Source organism: Pseudonaja textilis, chromosome 3 (genome assembly GCF_049901715.1).
Source record: "Pseudonaja textilis isolate UNSWEBS1 chromosome 3, rPseTex1.2, whole genome shotgun sequence".
Taxonomy (NCBI): Eukaryota; Metazoa; Chordata; class Lepidosauria; order Squamata; family Elapidae; genus Pseudonaja; species Pseudonaja textilis.
In genome coordinates, this window is record NC_141992.1 from 159,628,976 (window position 1) to 159,650,845 (window position 21,870).

A 21,870-nucleotide genomic window follows, 5' to 3' on the forward strand; every position below is an offset into this window, starting at 1 on the left:
TCCTTCTTTGAAACCAGATGTTTTTGTTACCTTTAGTTTTCTATGCCACACTCTCCATATCTGCTTATGAAAGTTTCACTTTCTTCCCTAAAAATATAGCAGTGTCTTCCAATTTTGATGTCTTTTTTTTGGTACTCATTTAAATATTTAATTTAAACATTTCAGCTATGTTTATATAGGCTTTTTGGCAACAATACATAAGTGGATTGTCATTGTATAATTCTGAAGTTATTGCTTCTGGGTGGATTAAATTCTTCTATATCTCCAGAATTTCATCTGCCCTCATGCTCTGGATTTCTTAGTTTCCCCCCACCTTTGAAATTAACAAGGGTGATCCTATCAGGAGCTTTGACTGGCATTGCTCTAGGGCAGAGTTCTTCAACTTTCACCACTTGAAGAGGGGTGAAAGCTGGCTGGAAAATTCTGGGAGTTGAAGTCCATCCCTCTTAAAGTGGCTAAGGTTGACAAACACCTTAGGGTTTGGAAGATTCGGAGTTCCTGAAGTAGTAATTCAACAGGAGAGAGTTTAATAATAGGGAAGTTATTGTCTGCAAGTAAAAATCTTGATTTATATTTTTTCCTGGTACAATTTACAACTTCCATAGATATTCCAGATGGATGCATATTATTTATGTCCAAATACTGACAAGCAATGGCAAAAACTAATTCAGAAAGTGTACAAACCTTTCTCTGGCATTGTTACTGTGGTCAAGTGCAGACTTTCTTTTACTAAGCACAAATATATATAGAAAAAAATCCAGGATTGACAGAAGCAGGATATCAGTACTCGTGTCTGTACAACAGTAGTACAGCTGGTGTCATAAATATCTACAGTCTATGGCAAGATCGCATAGCAGTGATAAAAGTTTGATACTCAGGAGCAAACTGTCGCAGTTTGATGTCATGGCTGGATCACAACCCTGTTGGCGTTTCCTCCTGGGAAAGAAAAAGAAAAAGCTTCCATCTGCTGCAAAAAAGCAAAGCAAAACATCTGTTGGTGACATTAAGTGCTTTTCTGGCTGTGTTCAGCTGAAACCAGCACAACTTCAAAATGGAACTGTTCAGTTTTTGTGAACAAGAAAACAAAATGGTATAACTTCATGGGAAAGTATATCTAACTAAAACCAATGTGTGAAATAAATGGGTTTGGAACAACTTTTTAGATCAACCATTTCTTTGATAAATCAGGGTTTGTTCAATCAATTTAGCTTTTATATATTATATTTTGGTAAAGGAAATAAAATCTCTGTTCAGGCAAGAATAAAATCTCTGTAGCAATCTCGGTCACACTCAAGCCCCTAAATCAGGGGTGGGGTTCTACCAGTTTGCACCTATTCGCTAGAACCGGTTGTTAACATTCTAAGCAGTTTGGAGAACCAGTTGTTGGAAGAAATTACTGGCCTAATCCTGTAAGGAAGGCAGGAAGGAAACATTCTGGTGTTGCTTACAGAAACTGTCTCTCCATTAACTCTTATTACATTCTTGGCAGGACTAGACTTCCTGTCTCAGGAACCTCTCTGGAGTTTATTTTCCCTCCTTTGCTGGTACTTTGCTTGTGTGGAGTGACCATTCAAAGTTACAATGGCACTGAAAAAAGTGACATAACCATTTTTCACACTTACAGCTATTGCAGCATCCCCACGGTCATGAGAGGCCAGGCGAGAAGATGCGTGCCTCAATGTGAGTGGTGTTGAGTTGGCCATGCCCAGCCAGTCACATGACCACCAAGCCATGCCCACCAACCAAGCCACACCCACATAACCAGTTGTTAAAAACAATTGAATCCCACTCCTGCCCTAAATGCTGTCTGCATGCTTGCTGGCTACTTCCTCTTGCCTCATTTCTGCTTATCAGAGGGCAGGAAGGGCAAGACAACTTTCCCAGCTACTGTAGGAGGGATGCTCTGGCATTTCCCCACTACTTCCTCCTGACTACTGCAATGCCTCCACCATTAATGTGTTTCCAAAAGTTGCTTTAACTAGTTTCTTCAAATTTTGATGGGTTTGGGATTCTAGTCCAGAAAGAATGTTTATACTTTAAACAAGATGGTATGTGAGAATCACAATTAAGCATTTGGCATAGGCACTTGAAACCTGAGACTAAGATTGGGAAGATGCATATAGAATTATGATAGGCCCTGAGAGAAGGGATAGTTAGATTATTCTATTGGCCCTGCAGACTTGGTTGAAATCCCCCCAGTAGTGCAAAGAAATTAACCTTTCATTTCCAAAAGGAACCTGACTGATTAAGATTGCAGTACTGGAAGAAAAGCTTAAATCCCCTTCCCTGCGCAATAAAATTCCTGTTCAAGTTGTCCCATCCTTATTTTTAAAAAATTCACATGGCTATGTCAAATAACATCATGTACAATCAGCCTTTGTCTATTGAATGTGCATAGGAATGCATATTCAAGAAGACTGTAGCGAAGGTCAGAAAATCCTTTGCAAGGATTCTCTATGGTATTTTTCAAGTGCAGATTTTTTTTTTGCATTCACTACTAAATCTGAATTTTTTTGGAATACATATTGAATATATTTTGAATCATTAGTTTATCAGGAAGCTTGAGAAGGCACAACTGATTATGTATAAGCTTTTAAGCACATTTAGTTGAACACACTATTTTTTTATTTTTTCCTCTGGATGACTAAAATCCATAGTGGAATACTATATTGGAGGAAAGGGTCTGAGACAGAGAATTGTTCTGAGATTCTGGGTAGGTGTCAATGGGGGAAAAAGGTTAAACCAATGTCATTATCATACTAGCTCTATATTTTCCATTTAATAGTGTTGCTGTGAATTAAAATATAACCCCAGAAGTGTAACAGTGGCATGTTGTTGTGGAATCTGGTTCAGAGTTTCCCGGAGGGAGGCTGTCTTTCCCAAACAGCCAAGAGGCAAGTCAGTCCTTGGTACGCAGAAAGAGGCCTAGGAAAGATCCTCCTTAAATCTTCACAGGATATGAGTGATAATTAGGCAGAGTGTGCTTTAGTTTGGCAAGATTCCTGTCTATGGGTTAACAGTAATAAATTACTCTGAGCAATTATTCTTCATGTTGTTCTTGGTTTGTTGTGCCTAATACATTGTTATGTACCTAGTATCATAAAGGTGTATGATTACTTTATTGAATAGCATCTAAAGCTATTCATAAAAATGTTAGATTTTCTCCTAAATATGGTTTTAAGTGACAAAGTCATGCATGTCACAAGACAAAACTGATGGGAGCAAACTTTGAGTAGGATCTCTCACTCCTTATTTTTCTTTTTATGGACAATAAAAGGCAGCAATGGCTCTCCCTGATTTGGATTAGGATGGTGAGGGAAGATTGACTTAATTTCTCACTTTTGTTCTAATTTCAGGGGAATTTAGATCATCGGAAGCTGCTCTTTGTTTTATAGCAGAACGTTACATATGAGCAGTAATTATATGTTTTTCTGCCCATGGATAAAATTTCAGTTTATGAGATAATGATTTTACCTGAGACAATGGCATGGGGAAAAATTATCTCTCAATTTCTAATTGTTGCTTTTTTGCCTTCCTGCCTTCCATCTTCCATTTATTATTAAGATGTTGAAACTTAGCTGATATTGTCACAGCTCTTTCCTAATGAAGTCTATACTGGTTTAAAAACTCCTATTTGATAGCAGCTGTTATCACTAATAGTTGGTGATGCTACTGTCAATCAATTCATTGATTCATGCTATAGTACATTGAAATAATTAACAGGGGAACTAGACTTATAGCTGTAATTAATTAATCTTAACACAAAGATTGAAAAGATATCTATCACTTTTACAGGTAGAAATAAGTCATTGGAGACACTATCTAGAGTGGTTGCTGGAGTTGAACTATTAGGTGGTTTCTTCCTATTTTGCCAGTCATGCTCAGTGTAGAGTACATGCTTTTCGAGTGAAAGGTCAAAGGTACAATTTGCAGGCTTCTCTATAAAATTAAATAAAACAATACTTTGTCAGGCAGAAAATCACCAGAAAAGAAATATGGTGTAAAAAATTAGTATGTGCCATATTCTATTTCCAAATGATTTATTTAATGGTAATAATTATTTAAAGACTTCATTGTAATTATAACTCAGTTTTAAAGGTTATTGATCTCATTGATACATTTATTTTCCAGTAATATATTCTTTCTTTTCCCTCCTCATTTAGGTAGAAATCACAAATGATGTACAATCCTTGTTACTCATCATGCTGGCTGTCATGTTAGCAAAAATGGTTGGCGACTGGTTTAACATGTCTTTGTACAGTTCTTTACTGAAATTAAAAAGCATACCATATCTAGATGTTGAACCATTTGTCTACCAGAATAAAAATGGGTGAGTGGTTCCCCCCCCCTTGCAAATCTTAAATGATGAAATCTGGTAAAGTGGTGGACCAAATCACTGTACAATAAGTGGTTCCCTTATTTGGTCATGTTTACAGGATTAGAGATCGGATGACATTTTGAGTGACTTCTGATCTGAAATTTGTCATAGAGCTGAAACGTATTTAATTTATAGTGTCAGGAATATTTGGGGATATATCTGTGCAATATTGTATATAATTACTGTTAATAGTGGGTGAATGGAAACATGGAAAAAGATGCAGAAAAATTAGTTATGCCATTTGGAGACTCAACAGTGAATGAGAACAGTAAGTATTTATATTCAGAGTTTTGTAAACACAGATGGCTGATGCTTCATTTAACATCTTTATAAACATAATAAGTAGATTTTACAAACCAGTTGTAGATTACTCCAACATGGAGCAAACTCAGACAGAAACAGGTTGCAAGTAACTTCACTAGCAAGCGTTATACACAGCAGAGGAGAGAAGCAGTTTTATTTTCAATAGACAAACTCAGAGCTCAACATAGCTTCAGAGCTGCAGAGCTTAACATAGTTGCCACGTCTAAGCTACTTCTAGTTTCAGTTTCCAGCCTAGGCTAATTCTCGTTTCAGTTTCCAAAACAGTCCTCATTGGCTGACTTAGCTGCTATGACTTTTCATTGGCTGACCTTGTTACCATGCTCTATTCCAGTTCATGAATATACTCTGACAATTTAACAAGCATCTGTGTGGGAAAACTCTATGTTTCAAATAAGTGTTTATTAAGACTTAAGAAGTCTTTCCGTACATACATATGGAAGTGGAAAAATGGCATTATTGATTTCATTATTTATAATTAAAATGGAAAGAATTGATGAAGGGTACAAGGTTTCGATGAAATATTCAACTGACCATTTGTTAGAGTTGAACTTGCCTCTTGAAAAATAAATAGACTACACAAAGATTTTAAAACAGTGGCCTTTCCTACATTCAATATTTCTTGTATTCACTGATTTGACTATTTCTTGTATCCAATCACTCACACTCAGCCTGACTACCCAAAGGAACATGGAAAGGCATGGATCAAGTCAATAAGTGACAGAATTCATATTACAGAGAACCCTATTTGTTTCATTGGGTATTACAGTTTCAAAATATAACTACATATGCCCATGTCTTGCTGAGGCTACCTAATACCTCCATGCCCATATAACTAAATGGGAGTCTCCAGCCCAACCAGAATCCACACAGGGCCTGCTGTTGGAAATATCTTTCACTGGGCCTCCCCTCAGCATACAATAGTACTCTTCACTCAAATATTAAGAATTATTCCTACAATATAATATTGCAAACCATCTCCCCTGACTTTTTCAAATCTAGTTGGCAGTAGCTCTCTCTCCCACTACCATTGGGGACAACCTGGCTGCTATTCCATCTCCCACTGGAGACATTTCTAGGTAAGCCTGTGGCGGAAGATTAAGGCCAAGATGATATATTGGAAGGAAAGGGGAGAATATGCCCTGATCTCACTCTTAGTGCCCAATTTCAAGTGACTGCAAACACATAGACCTTTTCTTATCTTCCATCAATGGCAATCTGGTCTACGAACCAGCAAGCTTATTCAGTAAGTCTATTGCCTGTCCCAATTTAAGACCATTGCCCTTGTCCCCTGTAACAAATTCTAATGGGTTGCAGCTGTCAGTTAGAAGGCTATAACTGAATGGCCAAGACTTTATTAGCTTTGAATAGTATCTTGTCCTTCTATTTCCATGTTTTTTGCAATCACATATCCACAAGGGGTGTAGTGTTATAATTAAAAGTAACTTAGAATGTAATGAATGATGGCACTGTAACTTTTTTTTGAGGAGGAATGGGAACATGTATGTTCTTCTATTTCTCTAATCTTTTGTGGAATAGATATACTGTTGTCTCTTTGTACTCTGAGATGAGAAAAAGGTAATGTATTCATCATGGTATGTTTTTAGCCAAGTTTGACGACTTCCCAGACTGAAAGTCTCAAATGTTGAGACTTTCTGTTAATAAACAATGAACAAGAAAGACTGTTTTTCTTGTTGCATAGTGTAGTTATTCACTTTTGTGTGCAAATATTTATTGCTGATCACATGGGCTTTTATGTTTTATGTTTTGGCTGATTGAGATGAATGTAAGTAAAAAGGGTGCCCTTTGACTCCTACTTATGTGTTGCATTTCTAGTTATAAACTAGCAGGCTGGAATGCTCAGAGTTGCTAGGTGCCAGGAAGTGCTCTTTCATAAGGGTAAGAGTTGTTGAACACATCAACAACTTGGCAGAGCTTCTTGCTTTGATAAACTCCTGTACACTTCATCATTTTACATCTAGCACTTTAATGCAATAAGGTCAGTTAAAGACTTGATTAAATCTGTTCTAGTTTAACATTACTTCTGTCAAAGCTTTCACTGGAGATTTCTGCCTGCTATACCACATAAAGCTGATAAAGCTGAAGCCAAGAATTCTGAGCATGTTGTAGGCATTGTACATTGTTTTAAATAAAAACAGGATGGCATTATATTGAATAGTTGATTTTTTATTGCATACTTGAGCTTTTCAAATTTCCTCTTCCACAATGCTAATATGGATTTTGAAAATTGGAATGTATATATATTTTTAATAGATGGAATTAGTATATAGAAAAATTATTTTGAAAAATTTTAGGTAGAAATCTGTCACCTAGAAGTTCAATGTAAATTATATCTGAAATCTAATTTTTCTAGAGTGACATGGGTAATTTTTTTCAGTGAGTTTGAGAAGTGTGTGTGGATCTGAGGTATGAGGCTGTACATTTTGGCAATCTCATGAGTTAAAAAATAATGACAGAAGACATGGCTGTTGGAATATCCATATTTTAGTTGTGATATAGTAAATCCTAGAAGTCGCTTATCAAATAATCATATTGCTCTCTTTTAATTTTTGGGGATTCTAATATGATGATGAATTGCCCTATGAATCTTATTGAAGAGAAAAGTACAACTCAAGCTACTGACATTTTTTAAAAATTCCAAATCTTAGTTGTTTCTTAAAGTTATTAATAGCTACATTCTCCAGAAACAAGAGAACATTTCACAATACATTTTAGAAGACAATTTAATATCAATAGCATAATGGCAATTTTCTTTACTTTAACATCATGGAATATATCAGGAACATATAACAGTATGAGTGCATATGTACATATAACTGAAATGAATGATAAAGGAAACTGCACAAAGAGGAGCATGCTATTTCATATTATACTTTAGGTTGCTCATGATACAACTTATAACTAATTAATTAATTCATTAATTTCCACAGGCCCTGACTATCTTTGGTTTGGGATCTGCCTATCTATACCATCCTTCACATATTACATTAAGCCCTATATCCTCTTTCCTTCTGCCTGTGGGATTTCATGTCTACTTTTTATCCAACCCAGTAATGTAGGATCAAGAACATTCTTCCTTAGTACTTGAACAATACACTAGCAAAAGCTCAGCAGATGCTGTAGCAAAACTGCGATTCTTTATGGGTACTTGCTTTGTATTAAAACACTCCCTCCTACTGACTTCTAAATTTCCTATTTCTGATAAGCTTCATGAAATAAAATCTCTTCCATGTCCACACACTTTGCAGAACAAAGCTCCAGAGAGCAACATATGGAGTTCATATATTTTGTTTCAGGCTTATGGAGTGCTTATGTATCCTCTGTTCCTTTTCAGGCTATTATAGATAATGTACAGAGAGCAACTGATTTCCTGCTGAGAAAGAAAAACAGAGATTGAATAGTTTCTATGTGCCAGAAAGAAGGTTCATTGATCTCAGAATGCAGTAGTTTGCAGGTGGCAGACACAGTGAATCTAGTTATTGGATGGGACACTCTACTAATTAGTTAAAGCTGTTCCAATATCTAGTCATCAGCTGGCAGACAAAAGAAATTACTGAGGTTTTTTTCTGCTTAAAAACAACCAGATTAACCCCTTGTGATGATGCAGACATTGATGCATCTGGCTTATTTTTTTAAACTGAGGTCTATTTATAAATGCAAAGATCTGTTGCATTTTAGGAATAATAACAATATGATTCCTTTTCTTTCTCTTTTATGTGTGATCTTTAATATTAACTGTCAGATTCCTATTCCATATCTACTGGCAGAATAGAAAAACTGGAGAGGTTGAGACAATACCATTTCTTGGAGACCTACCGGTAGATTGTGGAATGACTTCCCCAAGTGCTAAACTTGGTTTTCAAAATATACATAAAGTCTCTTCATTTAACCTCTGATCACTGCTGTCTAGCTGCTATATTTTAATTCCTTATGAATAATTGAGAGAGCTTTTATATTTGTTATGGTGCTTTAACATGTGTTTGATTAGATAATATCACATTTTTTCTGGTTTATGGTTGACTGTTGGAGCCTTTCTTAATTCATTGTTTACAATGTTACTAGACAGGTCTGTCTTGTCCATTTGTTCAGCCTTATTCTGGGTGAATTTATGGAAATTATACAACATTCTGGATGAATGGGATCCAGAGAAAAATTATTCTGTTAGAGAGCATGAATAGATGGGTGAGAACTGGATAAGAAAATATATTAAAGTTAATGAGCTGAAAAGAAGTTATTGGGCATCCAGGAATGAATGAAAATGGTAATTATTTGGTGACTATTTGCTAGAAAAAGTTCAGTTCTAAATGTGTTTTAACCATAAATTTCTTCAAATCATTGAAAAATGGAATTGCAAAAATTAAAATGTATTGTATTTTAATTTAGAGAAAGTGTATGACAAAGTAATAGACCTAAATTGTGGATTATTTTGTGCCAATATTGAGTTTAATGTTAGTTGGTTAATATAAGAGAAATATTTAATAGAAATGAAACATGTGAAAATATATAGAATAGAATATTAATGACTGGCTCAAGAGTGAGCACAGATTAATAAATCTGTATATCCCTTTAGTTATAAAATATATTTATGGAAGTTAAATGCTTATTGGTGAAGTTAAATGCTTATTGGTTTGGGATATGAATATATGTGTACCTTTTGTGATGATGCTCTGTAGCTGAATGAAATTATCTGCAGTAAATATTAGCTAGATTGCATGATGTAATGAAAAGTATGAATCTAAATATTATTAAATCCAACATTCAATGCTTTATAGATAAAAGTAAACATAGCAGTTTGTTGACATGGAGGCATATTAGCTGGGGATATTAATCTTTATTCAATCATGATGATGTCACACAGTTGGCAGAGAAATGCTACAAAAGTTAGAAATGAAAACTTTCAGCTCCCTACTGATAAAATTTCAGAAAATTGTGGAAATCAGGAAATCCTATTTTTACAGTTATAACTTTACTGAATATGTTATTAAGATAATATTGGTATAACAGCTGTTAATAGAATTCACAGTAGTAATGTGACTTTCTTATTATCAAAATTTAGCACAAAGAAAGATTAAAAAGGGGGAAGCAAAATGGTTTTACTGGATTTTTGCAAAATTCTTTGCTAGCTTACCTTGTAAAATTCAATAGAAATGCCACAGATAGATTCAAATAAGACATATGCATTAAAAAAATCCTCAAAATGATTTTGTTCTGGTTGGATTTGTGACTTGCATTCTCCTTAGAATACATCTAGAATGTTATGTCCCATCTGTTCTACTACTACAGTAGTTAAAAAACAACTAACCTTTAAAATCTTATGTAGAGGAGCAAGTGGCACAGGTATTAAATTAACTGAAATATATTTCAAATTTAAGTCCCCACCTGCTTATGTAACTGCACAATCAAACCACCTCTCTTTTTATATAACCTAAGAGAATTGTCACCTGATATTGCTAGAACCCCTCCCTCATTTTGAAAGTAAAAAAAAATCAGATATAAAGGGGAACTGAGTCTTTTCTAGTTTTTTTAAATTTACTTATTAAATTGGGCACCAAAATAAAATATAAACATTCATCAGTGTAAAGAATCAAAATGTGAATATGAAACATAACCTTATAAGTAGGGGTATTAATTACTTTTTTCCAACCAAAACTAGATGCACTGAATAACTGCAAAGAAGTCATAAACAACCAATAAGATTTAGTCATGGATCCAGTTAATAATTACAGGCAAACCTACAGTTTTGTATATAATTCAGAATCCAAACATTGCTGAGCTAACCAAATGAAGCTGGCAATTACCATGAAAATAAAGCCATCTCCAAAATAAACTCATGAAATATATTTATATAAGGTTTAATAGTTACTCAGCATAATAAAAAAATGGTTTACAAGAAAGTAAACTAAAATCCAATGTTGTTCTGATGAAAATCTCTAGCTAAATAACAGATAAACATTCCCACCAAGTGAAGTGAATATCTTGAGTTAGAACACAAACTACAGTGAAACATATGAATGAATAAAACTGTCTGTTCCTTTGCACTGATCCTTATGGCCAAGTATTCTATTAAAAAAAAGTTATTCCAGAGGAATGTTCTTGTAGGTTTATAGCAGGATTACATATGTAATCCTGCAAGCATCTGGATATCCATGAGATGGCAGCAAAGTGATACAGAAAATTCTGATGTGTTACTGTGAATGCCAGGATCCTTGTATATAGTTATGATAATTCTAATTTAAGATCTTTCATTATAGGTCAAGTCTGAACAACATATTTTTCACTCTAAAATAAAGGATTGTCTTTGAAACAAAAAATATAGAATAAATAATACAGAATACCAGAGTTGGAAAGGACCTTGGAGGTCTTCTAGACCAATCCCCTGCTCAGGCAACAAACCCTATACCATTTCAGATAAATGGTTATCCAAACTTTTCTTAAAGTTTTGGAGCATCTACAACTTATGGAGGCAAGTTGTTCAACTTAATTGTTCTAACTGTCAGGAAATTGCTCCTTAGTTCTAGATTGCTTCTCTCCTTGATTAGTTTCCATCCATTGCTTCTTGTCCTGCCTTCAGGTGCTTTGGAGGATAGATTGACTCCTTCTTTGAGGCAAGCCCTTAGATATTGAAACACTGCTATCCTGTCATCCTTAGTCCTTCTTTTCATTAAACTAGACATACCCAATTCCATACCCAAATAACTTCAGTGTGACTTAATTGCCTTGCTTCATTATAATAATTGATTCCCTTCTAGAGCCAGTAGATTTTATCTCAAATTTTATATCTTCTTAGTGTAATTCTATGAAATTTGCAGGATGATAATATTTTATTACATTGTTAAAATACTATAAATAAAATCAATATGGCACAAATGTTCTCTTGTTATTCAATGTGCAAGCAGTTGTTCATGGTTTCTAAGATCACCAACCTCAGATTATGATATTAGTAGGATATTGAACTGGACAATTGGTCTCACTCATACTAATCGTTACTCTACTGTTATAAAATTAAGATTTATTTATCTTTTTGTCATACTTTTCTTCACTCCAAGAACATTTTGTTAACTGAATGTGATTTTCTAAGCATTTCATTTTCAGTTAGGATATTAAAACAAAAAGCTAAAAAGAAAAACCTCACATAAATTGATGAAAGGTGCTTGTCCTCTAGTAAAAAAATGGCTTGCATCTGGTTGAATTTATCATGGATTTTACTCATAGGTAAGAAGGCTATGCTTGATCACTAGTTTATTGGGCAATTACGCTTTAAACAAAATATTCATAGATAAACCTAATTTTAGCTTGACGTACTTCACTAGCACACTATGAAACCATCATATGCTAAAATGATATTGCATGCCTAGTTTCTTGTTTACTAAATAAATTATGCCTGTCTGCTTTGTATTTTTCAGGTTAAATCTGGAATTGTTTGCTGCCAAAGATGTCATGAAGCTTCATGTCAGAGTCCTCAATTTAAAGGAAAACATTGCTTTCTTGGCTCAGGTCCTTGCCAGCACCAGCCATAGTGGATTCCCAGTGGTTTACAAATCTAAACCAGACCAATCCAAGGTGTTTCTGGGAACAATTACAAGGTAAGACACTACATTCCTCCTTAGAGTAGCCACTCGGTCAGTGTTTAGAATTTAACACAATATATTACGAGTAGATGCCTTGCAATCTACAACTGTTTGCTCTTGAAACAACAGTGTATATATCTTTATCCAATATTGGACACCTAGAGTTCTTTGTGGGTTATTCTGAATTACTGTGCAATATGACATTAGAAACAGAAGAAAATCTTAGGGACTTGAAGGCATTCCAGAAAAAGATATAGAAACATTTCTGCAGTCAAACTTCTCATACAACTGAAATAAAACTGGAAGGAGGGGAAATCGATAGCCATCTTCCTTTTGTTTTTATCTTAAGTTCATGTTTTTAAAGATAAAACAAATCAATATTCCAACAGCAAAGGAAAGACCTAATACTAAGAATTTGCTGTAGGGAAGGATCACAAAAAAGTTTGTGCTGTAGTTGATTTTCATTGTTCACTACTGGTGGTGACATTTTTTAAAAAAAAGACACATGCCTGATGATGTTATTACACAAATTCCACCATTATAGTTGTGCCTGATGATCCAACTTATCAGTCAAGTACATAATTTGTGGGACATCTATCTCTGCAGAGAATCAACCAGCCAAATTAGCATGTCTCTCCTTGCCAGATTGCTATTTGTTGGCCTGCAAAATATTTAAATTGTCTTATCATCTTATTTTCATGCCCAAAATATCCACTTTTCCTCTGGGAAAAAAAAGTTAACTTTATATAACCTTGCATATTACAGCTCGTCTTCTCTATTGGAAGACTTGACTAGCTCTAGTCCAGTTCACTTAACTTATTGATCTGAATGAGACAAATTCAGCAAACCTAATTTGGACCCAATCCCATGTCTGGAGAAGCCATCTGACATTCTTAAAATGCTTTGACTTTTGTCTTACTGTTGCATCCATTAAATATTATTAAGAAGTGTCTGAAAAATCACAGAACTACACTTCTATTAGTTTGTAAACTATGGAGTCTGCACCAGGTTGAATTTGTTACATTAAATAAGCTTAACCCTCTCATTTAATTCCCAGATGTCTGCTGCAATAAAACAAGAACTGATACGAATAAATAATTGAGCCAAAATAATTGTCTCATTCTTTCCCTATTAAATTGTCCATAGCATTCTGAATTCTATAATGGTAGTGGTAGACTTCAGTTATTTGGATGTTATATTTACACACCCTGTATAACACATTTTAAAACAAGGAATAAAAAGCTAAAAGTACTGTAAATCTCACATGTGAAATAGTAAAGGATTAAAAAATAGAGACTCCCAAAATATCTAAATTGGTACAATTATTCATTTTCTGTGGAATCTGTAATTTTCCCAGAGAGAGTAGCAGGCTTTTTCATATAGTACCATTACAATTTTCAGATTTTTTTTTTAAAAAATAAAACCATCATTCTTGGGCTGATTCTGTTCATAGACCATGTGCGAACAGCATTCTCTGTATTCTCCAGCTTGTCTAATATCTCCTCTTACTGATCAATGATTTTCCAGTGCTCTTAAATCAGACTACTCTTTTTAAAATGCTTTTTATCTAGCCTCCTTGCATGGCCCTCTCTTTAAAATTTTAAAATTCATTTCAAAAGAATAAAGGCATACTTATTTTGCCTAAGGCAGGGGTGTCAAATTGGTGGCCCGCAGGCCAGATGTGTCATGTGCAGGCCACGCCCACCCCAGCTCTGTGAAGGGAAAAAAACATCACAATATGTCATGTGATGGCAACAGGACAAGGTGAGTTTGACACCTATGGCCCATGGGCCTTAAATGAAAAAGGGTGTAAGAGTTCCTTAATTTGAATGGATGAATGGGGAGGAAAAGAGATTCTTTAACTCCTCTCCAAAGTCAAAAGAGAAAAGATAGTAGGATCCCATATTTTCATCCATTTGTAAAAGTGGCTTAGAACAATGTTGAGAAGACACACTACAGAAATGGAAGGAATCATTTCCCTCTCCTTGCTTCAAATAATCAAGCCTTTCATATAAAGAAAATAAAATCTTGCTAGTGAGTTAGCAAATATTAAATATCAAAGAGTCTGCAATGGATTGTCAGAAGGGAAAGAGAAGAACAGAGGATGAAGAATGTGGATGTGAGTTTTATGAAGGCTTGTGCTATGAATCTTAAGGAACATGTATTTGTGTACAGTCTCAACATAGTAAGTATTGCAGTCTTGGTTTCAGATGTTGGCTTTTTCAAGTTATGGAACAGGGATGGTTAATCTATGATCTAGATGTTATTTATGGGCTGTCAATAATCCACCTATACTTTTCCAACAACCTGATCTCATGCCACTAAGAAACAAGCAGCCACATTTTGGTGGCATAGCTTTGGTCACAGAAGGGTGTAATGGCGGCGGTGGGGGGGAGGTATTAAAAAAATCTGCTGCACTTGCCTGGTGATATCATTGGATGTCACAATGTGATTTGTCACCTGGACATCTCAATTACAACCTATGAATCCACTATAGAAGAAGAACAGGCAACATTTTGGTGGCTGGGGGACACACATTTACCATTTTCAATGACAGATAGCAAATGTGTTGCTACATTGAATGGATGCACATAGTTTGGTTTGGGAAAAGTTCTGGGATTATCATGGTTCATTAATTGTGATCTGATCATTTTAGGGTTTATAATATTCTTCTGTTCCATAAATGTAATTTATTAAATTAATATACTGTATATTCCCAAAATGAAAATGGCAAAAAATGGAGTTACAGTATCAGATTTCAGCAAACATGATGGTGATGGTAATGTTCTCAGGCTATAAATAGAGGAAGTGGAAATTGCAAATTGTATTTTAATATTGTAAAGCTACAATTTTTACATTTTTCTATGGAATGTCTCTCTTGGGTATTGCAACCTTCCTGGGGACATTTGGATGGATTTTTGTTACTCGTCTGTTTAATATCAATTTATGAAATGAATGATGGCTGCTTATGAACAAAAGTTGCCATATTTTAAATGTGCAGCTGAATAGTGAAATAATGTATAATGCACCAGTGCTGTTGGTAGTTTTGCCAAGATACAAACTAGTTTATTTGTTAAAAATGACTTAAACTTCACACATTGAAAATAATTTAATTGAAAATGCCTGCAATTCATTTATGGGACATTAAAGATGACATACTGTAGAAAGTACTCGTTCTCCCAAATACAGCTTCAGAAAAATACAATGAGTTTCCAAATTTCCAATCATTTTCAGTATTGAAAGTGATAGACAATATTCTTGTGTGTAACTGTTGCAGACAAAAAAGATGTTTCTTGTTTATCTTTAGTTTCATCAGTTGGAGACCACCATGTTTATCTATTTACTGGTTTATTTGAGACTCAAACGAAAGGAACAATGAAAGTCTGACTGAAGTTACATTGTTTATTCAGTGGATGTTCTAAGAATTATAAGGCAGATGAGGAAGTGGCATAAAACACACTGTAAGCATGCATGTTAAAGAAAATAGAAGCAAATGGATTTCAGCAAAAATAGAAATTCAACAGAAGGTTGCAAGTAAAATCAATGTGTGTGTTTTCAACTGCCAATATTGTACAATTAAAAAGGGTAATATGACAATTATGAATCAGTAACCACAAGTAACGACACAGGCAATTTGGTTTCTTTTTCTGTGCAAGTTAGAGACACATTAAAAATTACCTGATTATAGCCATAGTCCTGAATTAATTCCTCAATACACAAATCAGTTTAAAAAATTATTGGTATTAGTAATGGCTGAACAGCTGTATTTGGTAACAATAATGACACTATTGCTGAGAGAAACATTTTTACAATGATCCATGGGAATACTAAAACCAAACTACATTGTTTAGCTAAAACATGCTTTCCCTCCAGTAAAGTGCATGTTGCATAGTTGAAAGTAAATTGAAGACATTATAGTTTAGAAAATATGACAAAGTTGAAAACTTAAAGCTGCATTATCCTTCGAGACAGAAATAACTTATTTATGTCTATATATTTACTGGCTGATTTTTAGTGATTTCTTTTCATTGACAAAGAGAATAAAACATTTACCGAGCCAAAATGATATGGGGCCAATTTGTTTCAGAAGCATAAAGGTATGCCTTGAATATGTGCTATTTGAGAACAAAATGAGAGTTGATATGTAGGTCACAGTTCTTGTTACAACATCTAGTGTTGGATTATCCATAATTTTTTTTCTTCCTTCAAAAACACTTATTGATCTTTACAAAGCAATACTTTGGAATATATGCTGTCCTCTGTAGCACAATACCATAGTGAAGTTTTGGCATTGCTTATATATTTTCACATAATAAAACTCAATCTGTAATATTTTCCAACTGCCCCGCTTTAGAAAGCAATGGGTCAATAGTTTTGATAAGATTGTAAGTGTACCATCACTGACTCCTTTACGTAGAAAACTGTTCCATCAAGAAATGTCATGTTTTTGCCATGCATGGAATTAAATCAGATTAATAGAAATGAATGCCATGCAAAGGTAGAAAAATATTTTTTAAAAATAGGAACAGTTTGAGGCATTGCACTATTTACAGGTTTATGTAGTATTCTAAATAGAAATAATCTGAGAAAGGCAAAGACACACACAAAGACATGCACAAATTTTATTTTATGTAGGGTTTTTTAAGCTACTCATTGAGATAAATGCTTGGGTAAGGATTTTATATAAGATCTTAAGGGTGATTTTTAAAATTATTTTAAGCATCAAGAATTCACCATGAGCAGCAATGAAGATGCACATTCTTCAGAACAAGAAAAAATAATTAAATTTCTGAAAGATCAGTTAAAAACAGATGTAGCTGAATTGCAATCTGTAAGTGTTTTTGAGGCAGGAGCAGTTTGCTGTTAGGTATGTGGGAAAAAAAAAGCATGCATAGAAATATTTCTCCTATATTTCTCTTATAGTTTAAAATAAGTACGTGGTAGAATTGTCCAAAATTAAAAGCCAATTGGACCATTTAAAAAAGTTTTTAAAAAATGTTGACATGCATTTCCTCTCCAATAATTTCCATCCAGGTGGAATAAGAAATATAAATTAAATAAGGAATAACATTATAACAGAATAAAAGAGTTGGAAGGGACCTTGGAGGTCTTCTAGTCTAACCCCCTGCTCAAAAGTCTGCACCCTCCTAACCATACCAATGGGCTCCAAATCCATTGGGGATACCCATTTTTCTCTCCAAATTCATGGAGACCTAACCCTAACCCTGAGTGGATTTTCTATGAATTGGATTTTCCCATGTATTTTCACAGGAAATGTAGATAAGGCAGGCTCAAAAGATATGCATGCTCCTAACCATACCCATGGGCTCTGAATCCATTGGTGATATCCATTTTGCTCTCTGAATTCATGGAGACCAAACCTTAACCATAAGTGGATTTTTCACGAATGGGATTTTCTCCATGTATGTTCCTAGGAAATGTAGATAAGGCAGGCTCAAAAGCTATGCATCCTACTAACCATCCCCATTCACCAAGAATCTATTGGTGATGTCCATTTTACTTTCCAAATTCATGGAAACTTAAACCTAACCCTAAGTGGAGTTTCCACAAATGGGATTTCCCAATGTATTTTCTCAAAAATAGATAAAGCAGGCTGAACAGGTATGCAAACTCCTAAGCATATCCATGGGCTCCAAATCTATTGGCAATATCTATTATGCTCTCTGAATTCATGGTCACCTAACCCTAACCCCAACCGGATTTTCAATGAATGGTCTTTTTCCATGTATTTTCTAAGACAACGTAGATAAAGCAAGCTCAAAAGGAATGTCTGTTCTAAACCATACCAAATCCATTGGCAATGTGCATTTTGCTGTCCAAATTCATGGAGACCGAACCCTAAGTCTAAATTGATTTTTTGTGAATGGGATTTCCCATGTATTTTCCCAGAACAAGTAGATAAGGCAGGCTCAAAAATTATGCATTCTCCTAACCAAATCCATGGCTCCCAATCCATTGGCAATGTCCATTTTGCTTACTGAATTCATCCTAACCCTAAGAGGATTTTCCACAAATGGGAGTTTCCCACGTATTTTCTCAGAAAATGTAGATAAAGCAGGCTCGAAAGGTATGCATGTTCCTAACCATAACCATGGGCTTCCAATCTATTGGTGATGTCCATTTTGCTCTCCAAATTCATGGAGACCTAAGTCTAACCCTGTTGATTTTCCCATGTATTTTCCCAGGAAATGTAGATAAGCTCAGAAATTATGCATCCTCCTAACCTAATTATGCATACCCATGCACTCCTAATCTATTGGCAATGTTCATTTTGCCTTCCAAGAATTCATGTAGACCTAGCACTTACCCTAAGTGCATTTTCCACAAATGCAACTTTCTCATGTATTTTATCAAAATTGTAAATAAGGCAGGCTCTAAAATTATGCATCCTCCTAACCATACCGATGTGCTCTGAATCCATTTGTGATGTCCATTTTCCTCTCCAAATTGACCTATCCCTAACCCTGTGGATTTTCTGCCTATGGCATTTTCACATGTATTTTGCCATGAAATGTAGGTAAGGCAAGAATTTCCAATCTCTTCTTAAAAACTTCCAGTGTTGGATCATTCAGAACTTCTGGAGGCAAGTTGTTCTACTGAGTAATTAACATTCAAGAAATTTCTCCTTAGTTCCATGTTGGTTCTTTCCTTGATTGCTTCTTGCCTTGTCTTCAGCTGAATATATCATCATTAAATTTAGATGCAATATTTTTCAGCTGCAATTTTGCTTTTAAACATATGAAACCATTGTTATTGTTGTTATTTTTATATTTTATAAAAATATACCCAATATACCCAATTACCTTATTCAATTTGTATGATCTCTCAAAGTTGTATTTGAAGAGAATAGCTCTTCATATACAAATAAACAAATCAATACAAAATATCAGCCAGTCAATCGGTGAACCCCATGACTAGTTTGGAATAACTACCGAAAATTGTGGAAGGGATAAAATCTTGGGTGTACGTGATTGTGAACAACAGGTCACAGGTGACTTCTGGTTTGAAGGGCTTCAGCAACAGACAGAAATCCGCAATCGTGCACTGTTTCTGTCTGGGCTCGCCGCTGGAGTGCCCCGAGCCGGCTGGTTTCGGGGCTAAGCTACCCCGTAGAGGTGGTGAAGAAGGGGGAGACCACCAGCAGGGTCGAGGAGAGCTGCATCTCTCCTCCTCAGCTGGCCATTACTCCCTTTCCCGAAGGTGGTAGCAGCGGTGGTCAGAAATGGCCACCACAAAGAAGAACTTGACCGGAAAAGAATGTGCAGGAGGAAGATAAGAAGAAAAAGTTTTGGTTGACCAGGTCAAACAGCAAAAGCAACAAATAAGGTACCCTGGAATTTAAACTTACAAAAAATAACATTGCTCCCAAAGAAGAGTCGGAAGCAGCGAAGGAAAGTGAAAAAGGAAAGGTTTGGCTTTTTTTCTTCTCTCTCCTTCCCTATACTGCAACTAAGAGACATAAATAATAAATCAGAAAAATCTGCTTTGACACCAATAGGCAATTAAGCTGAAAATAAAACAAAATGCCAAAGGGATAATAAAGATTTCTGGACATTAAAAACTTTCTTTTTCATAAGCAGGAAGGGAGAGAAAAAGAATAAGGGCAGGATCTGGAAGAGGGAGGAGACTGCCTGGAATTAAAAAGAATCTAAAGTAAAACTTCAACAAGACTTCTAAAAGATACATTTTAACTGAAACTTTGCAACTAAATAGTAACCCCAGGAAGAGAAAGTGAAAAAAAGAGCAAAAAAGAAACAGCTTGCATATATTTGGATTTTTGGTTATTATATTTGAATGACTAAAATCAATTGGGTGGTTGTTTAAAAATTTATACAATGGCACCACTTCTGGATGAATTGAAAATGGAACTTAAAAAGTACAAAGAAGATGCACAAGGGAAGGGTTCTTTTGGCTTTGTTTTTCAATTCTTAGAAATGGAGATTTGGAACTATGAGAAACAACAAGAAAAGACTGCAAAACAAGAAGACTGGGACAAAGAAGAAGCCATCTTTAATGAACAAGTAATTCTATGTGGGGAAGAAAAGGAAAGGGGGGAAAGAGAATGAAGAATTTAAGACTTAAAAAAACAACCAAAGAAAAGAAAAATAATTCGAAAAATAAGTATAATACTGGAAAGCAACAAAAAAGGGGAATACAGAAGAGAGAAATAGAGGTAGAGAAACAAGGGGGTAAAAAGGGGAGAGAGAAGAAGAGAGGGAAGAAGGAAAGGAAAAGAAGTTACAAAGGACCGGAGCAAGATATAGAAAAACAGGACCTATTTAGAGATAATGGGTGAAAATCTAACTGAAAAAGGGATTCTGTAAAGGTACATAAGATTGTACTGTTATATTAGTAATAGAAATAACTTTAGAAAATTGGAAACAACGTATGATTAAAATGAGGGATAAAATAGTGTAATTTAGTGAAATGTTTGTGAATAAAATAAGTGAAATAAAATAAATGAGAAAATTGAATTAGGAAGGAATGGGAACATTTTAATTAGTCAATGTTTTATAAAATATAAGTGAAGAGGGGGTGGAATTAACTATGGAAAGCTTATAATTGTTCCCATAGAAGTATGATATTTAATTGAAAAGTAATGTTAAAGATGTAAAGACTTTAATGAATATTAATATTAATGATAGAATTGAATTGGAATGGAATGTTGTTTTAATTATATACATTTATAATTTTTTCTTTTTTTAAGAATACAGTGTGTATTTTAAGAATGTACCAAGCAGAATCCGAATGGAAGTTGTGTATTATATTGAATGTTACAACTTTAGGGAAAAGATATAAAGGCGTCATACTCCAATCAGTAATTACAGGAGAAATTTTGTTTAATGAGAAAAGATAATAGACAATTGAAACAGGACAGACAAAAAAATATATATAAATGATTTGAATTGAGATGAGATAATTAAAATAAAATTGAGAAAATTAAAAGAGGGGAGAAGCTATGCAGAAAATGTAAAATAGTAATAAGATATGGAATAGAATATAAAAATGAGCATGAACCTGAATTTGTGTCTGTATGAAGAAATGTAACCCGGGATTATGCTGCTTTCAAAAAAGATGTTTTATTTGTATTTTTTTTCTCTTTGTGAAAAGTCAAATAAAATTTACAAAAAAAAAAAAAAAGATCACAGGTCATTTTGGGACTAGAATGGAAATATAATATGAATATGCGATTAATTATGAGAATACTTTTAAGGATTTGTCATTCTTATTGGTAATTAATACCTTTCAGATGTTTTGGAACATTATCTCTGTAATTGGCTATGATAGTTGGGATTGAAGTCTGAGACTGAATCATAAAATATTGGAAGGCATTAGATTGGCTATACCTAATTTAAGGAGTTGAAAATGTGATCTACCTGCCTGTTTCCAGGTTCCTCTGTTATTTCTGCTGAGTATGTGTGAGACTGGAAGGTCTCCATCATCTTCCTTGCCTGAAAAATAGTGGACTAACTGGCTAGCAGTTTGCTTTCTTCTTATTTACAATCCATCAGTTTATGTCCTATAATATAAGATTAGTATTTGGAAACTAGTTGGGAAAGG

General features: G+C 34.5%; 1 protein-coding gene across 1 annotated transcript in view; it reads left to right on the top strand.

Moving 5' to 3' along the window:
• Positions 1-21,870, top strand: part of LOC113435631 (chloride channel protein C-like) — a 64,215-nt gene that overhangs the window by 35,198 nt on the left and 7,147 nt on the right. The window contains exons 12-13 of the mRNA XM_026699603.2: positions 4,164-4,330; positions 12,124-12,303. Of these exons, the coding sequence (XP_026555388.2) occupies positions 4,164-4,330; positions 12,124-12,303 (347 nt within the window). The remainder of the gene's footprint in view (positions 1-4,163; positions 4,331-12,123; positions 12,304-21,870) is intronic.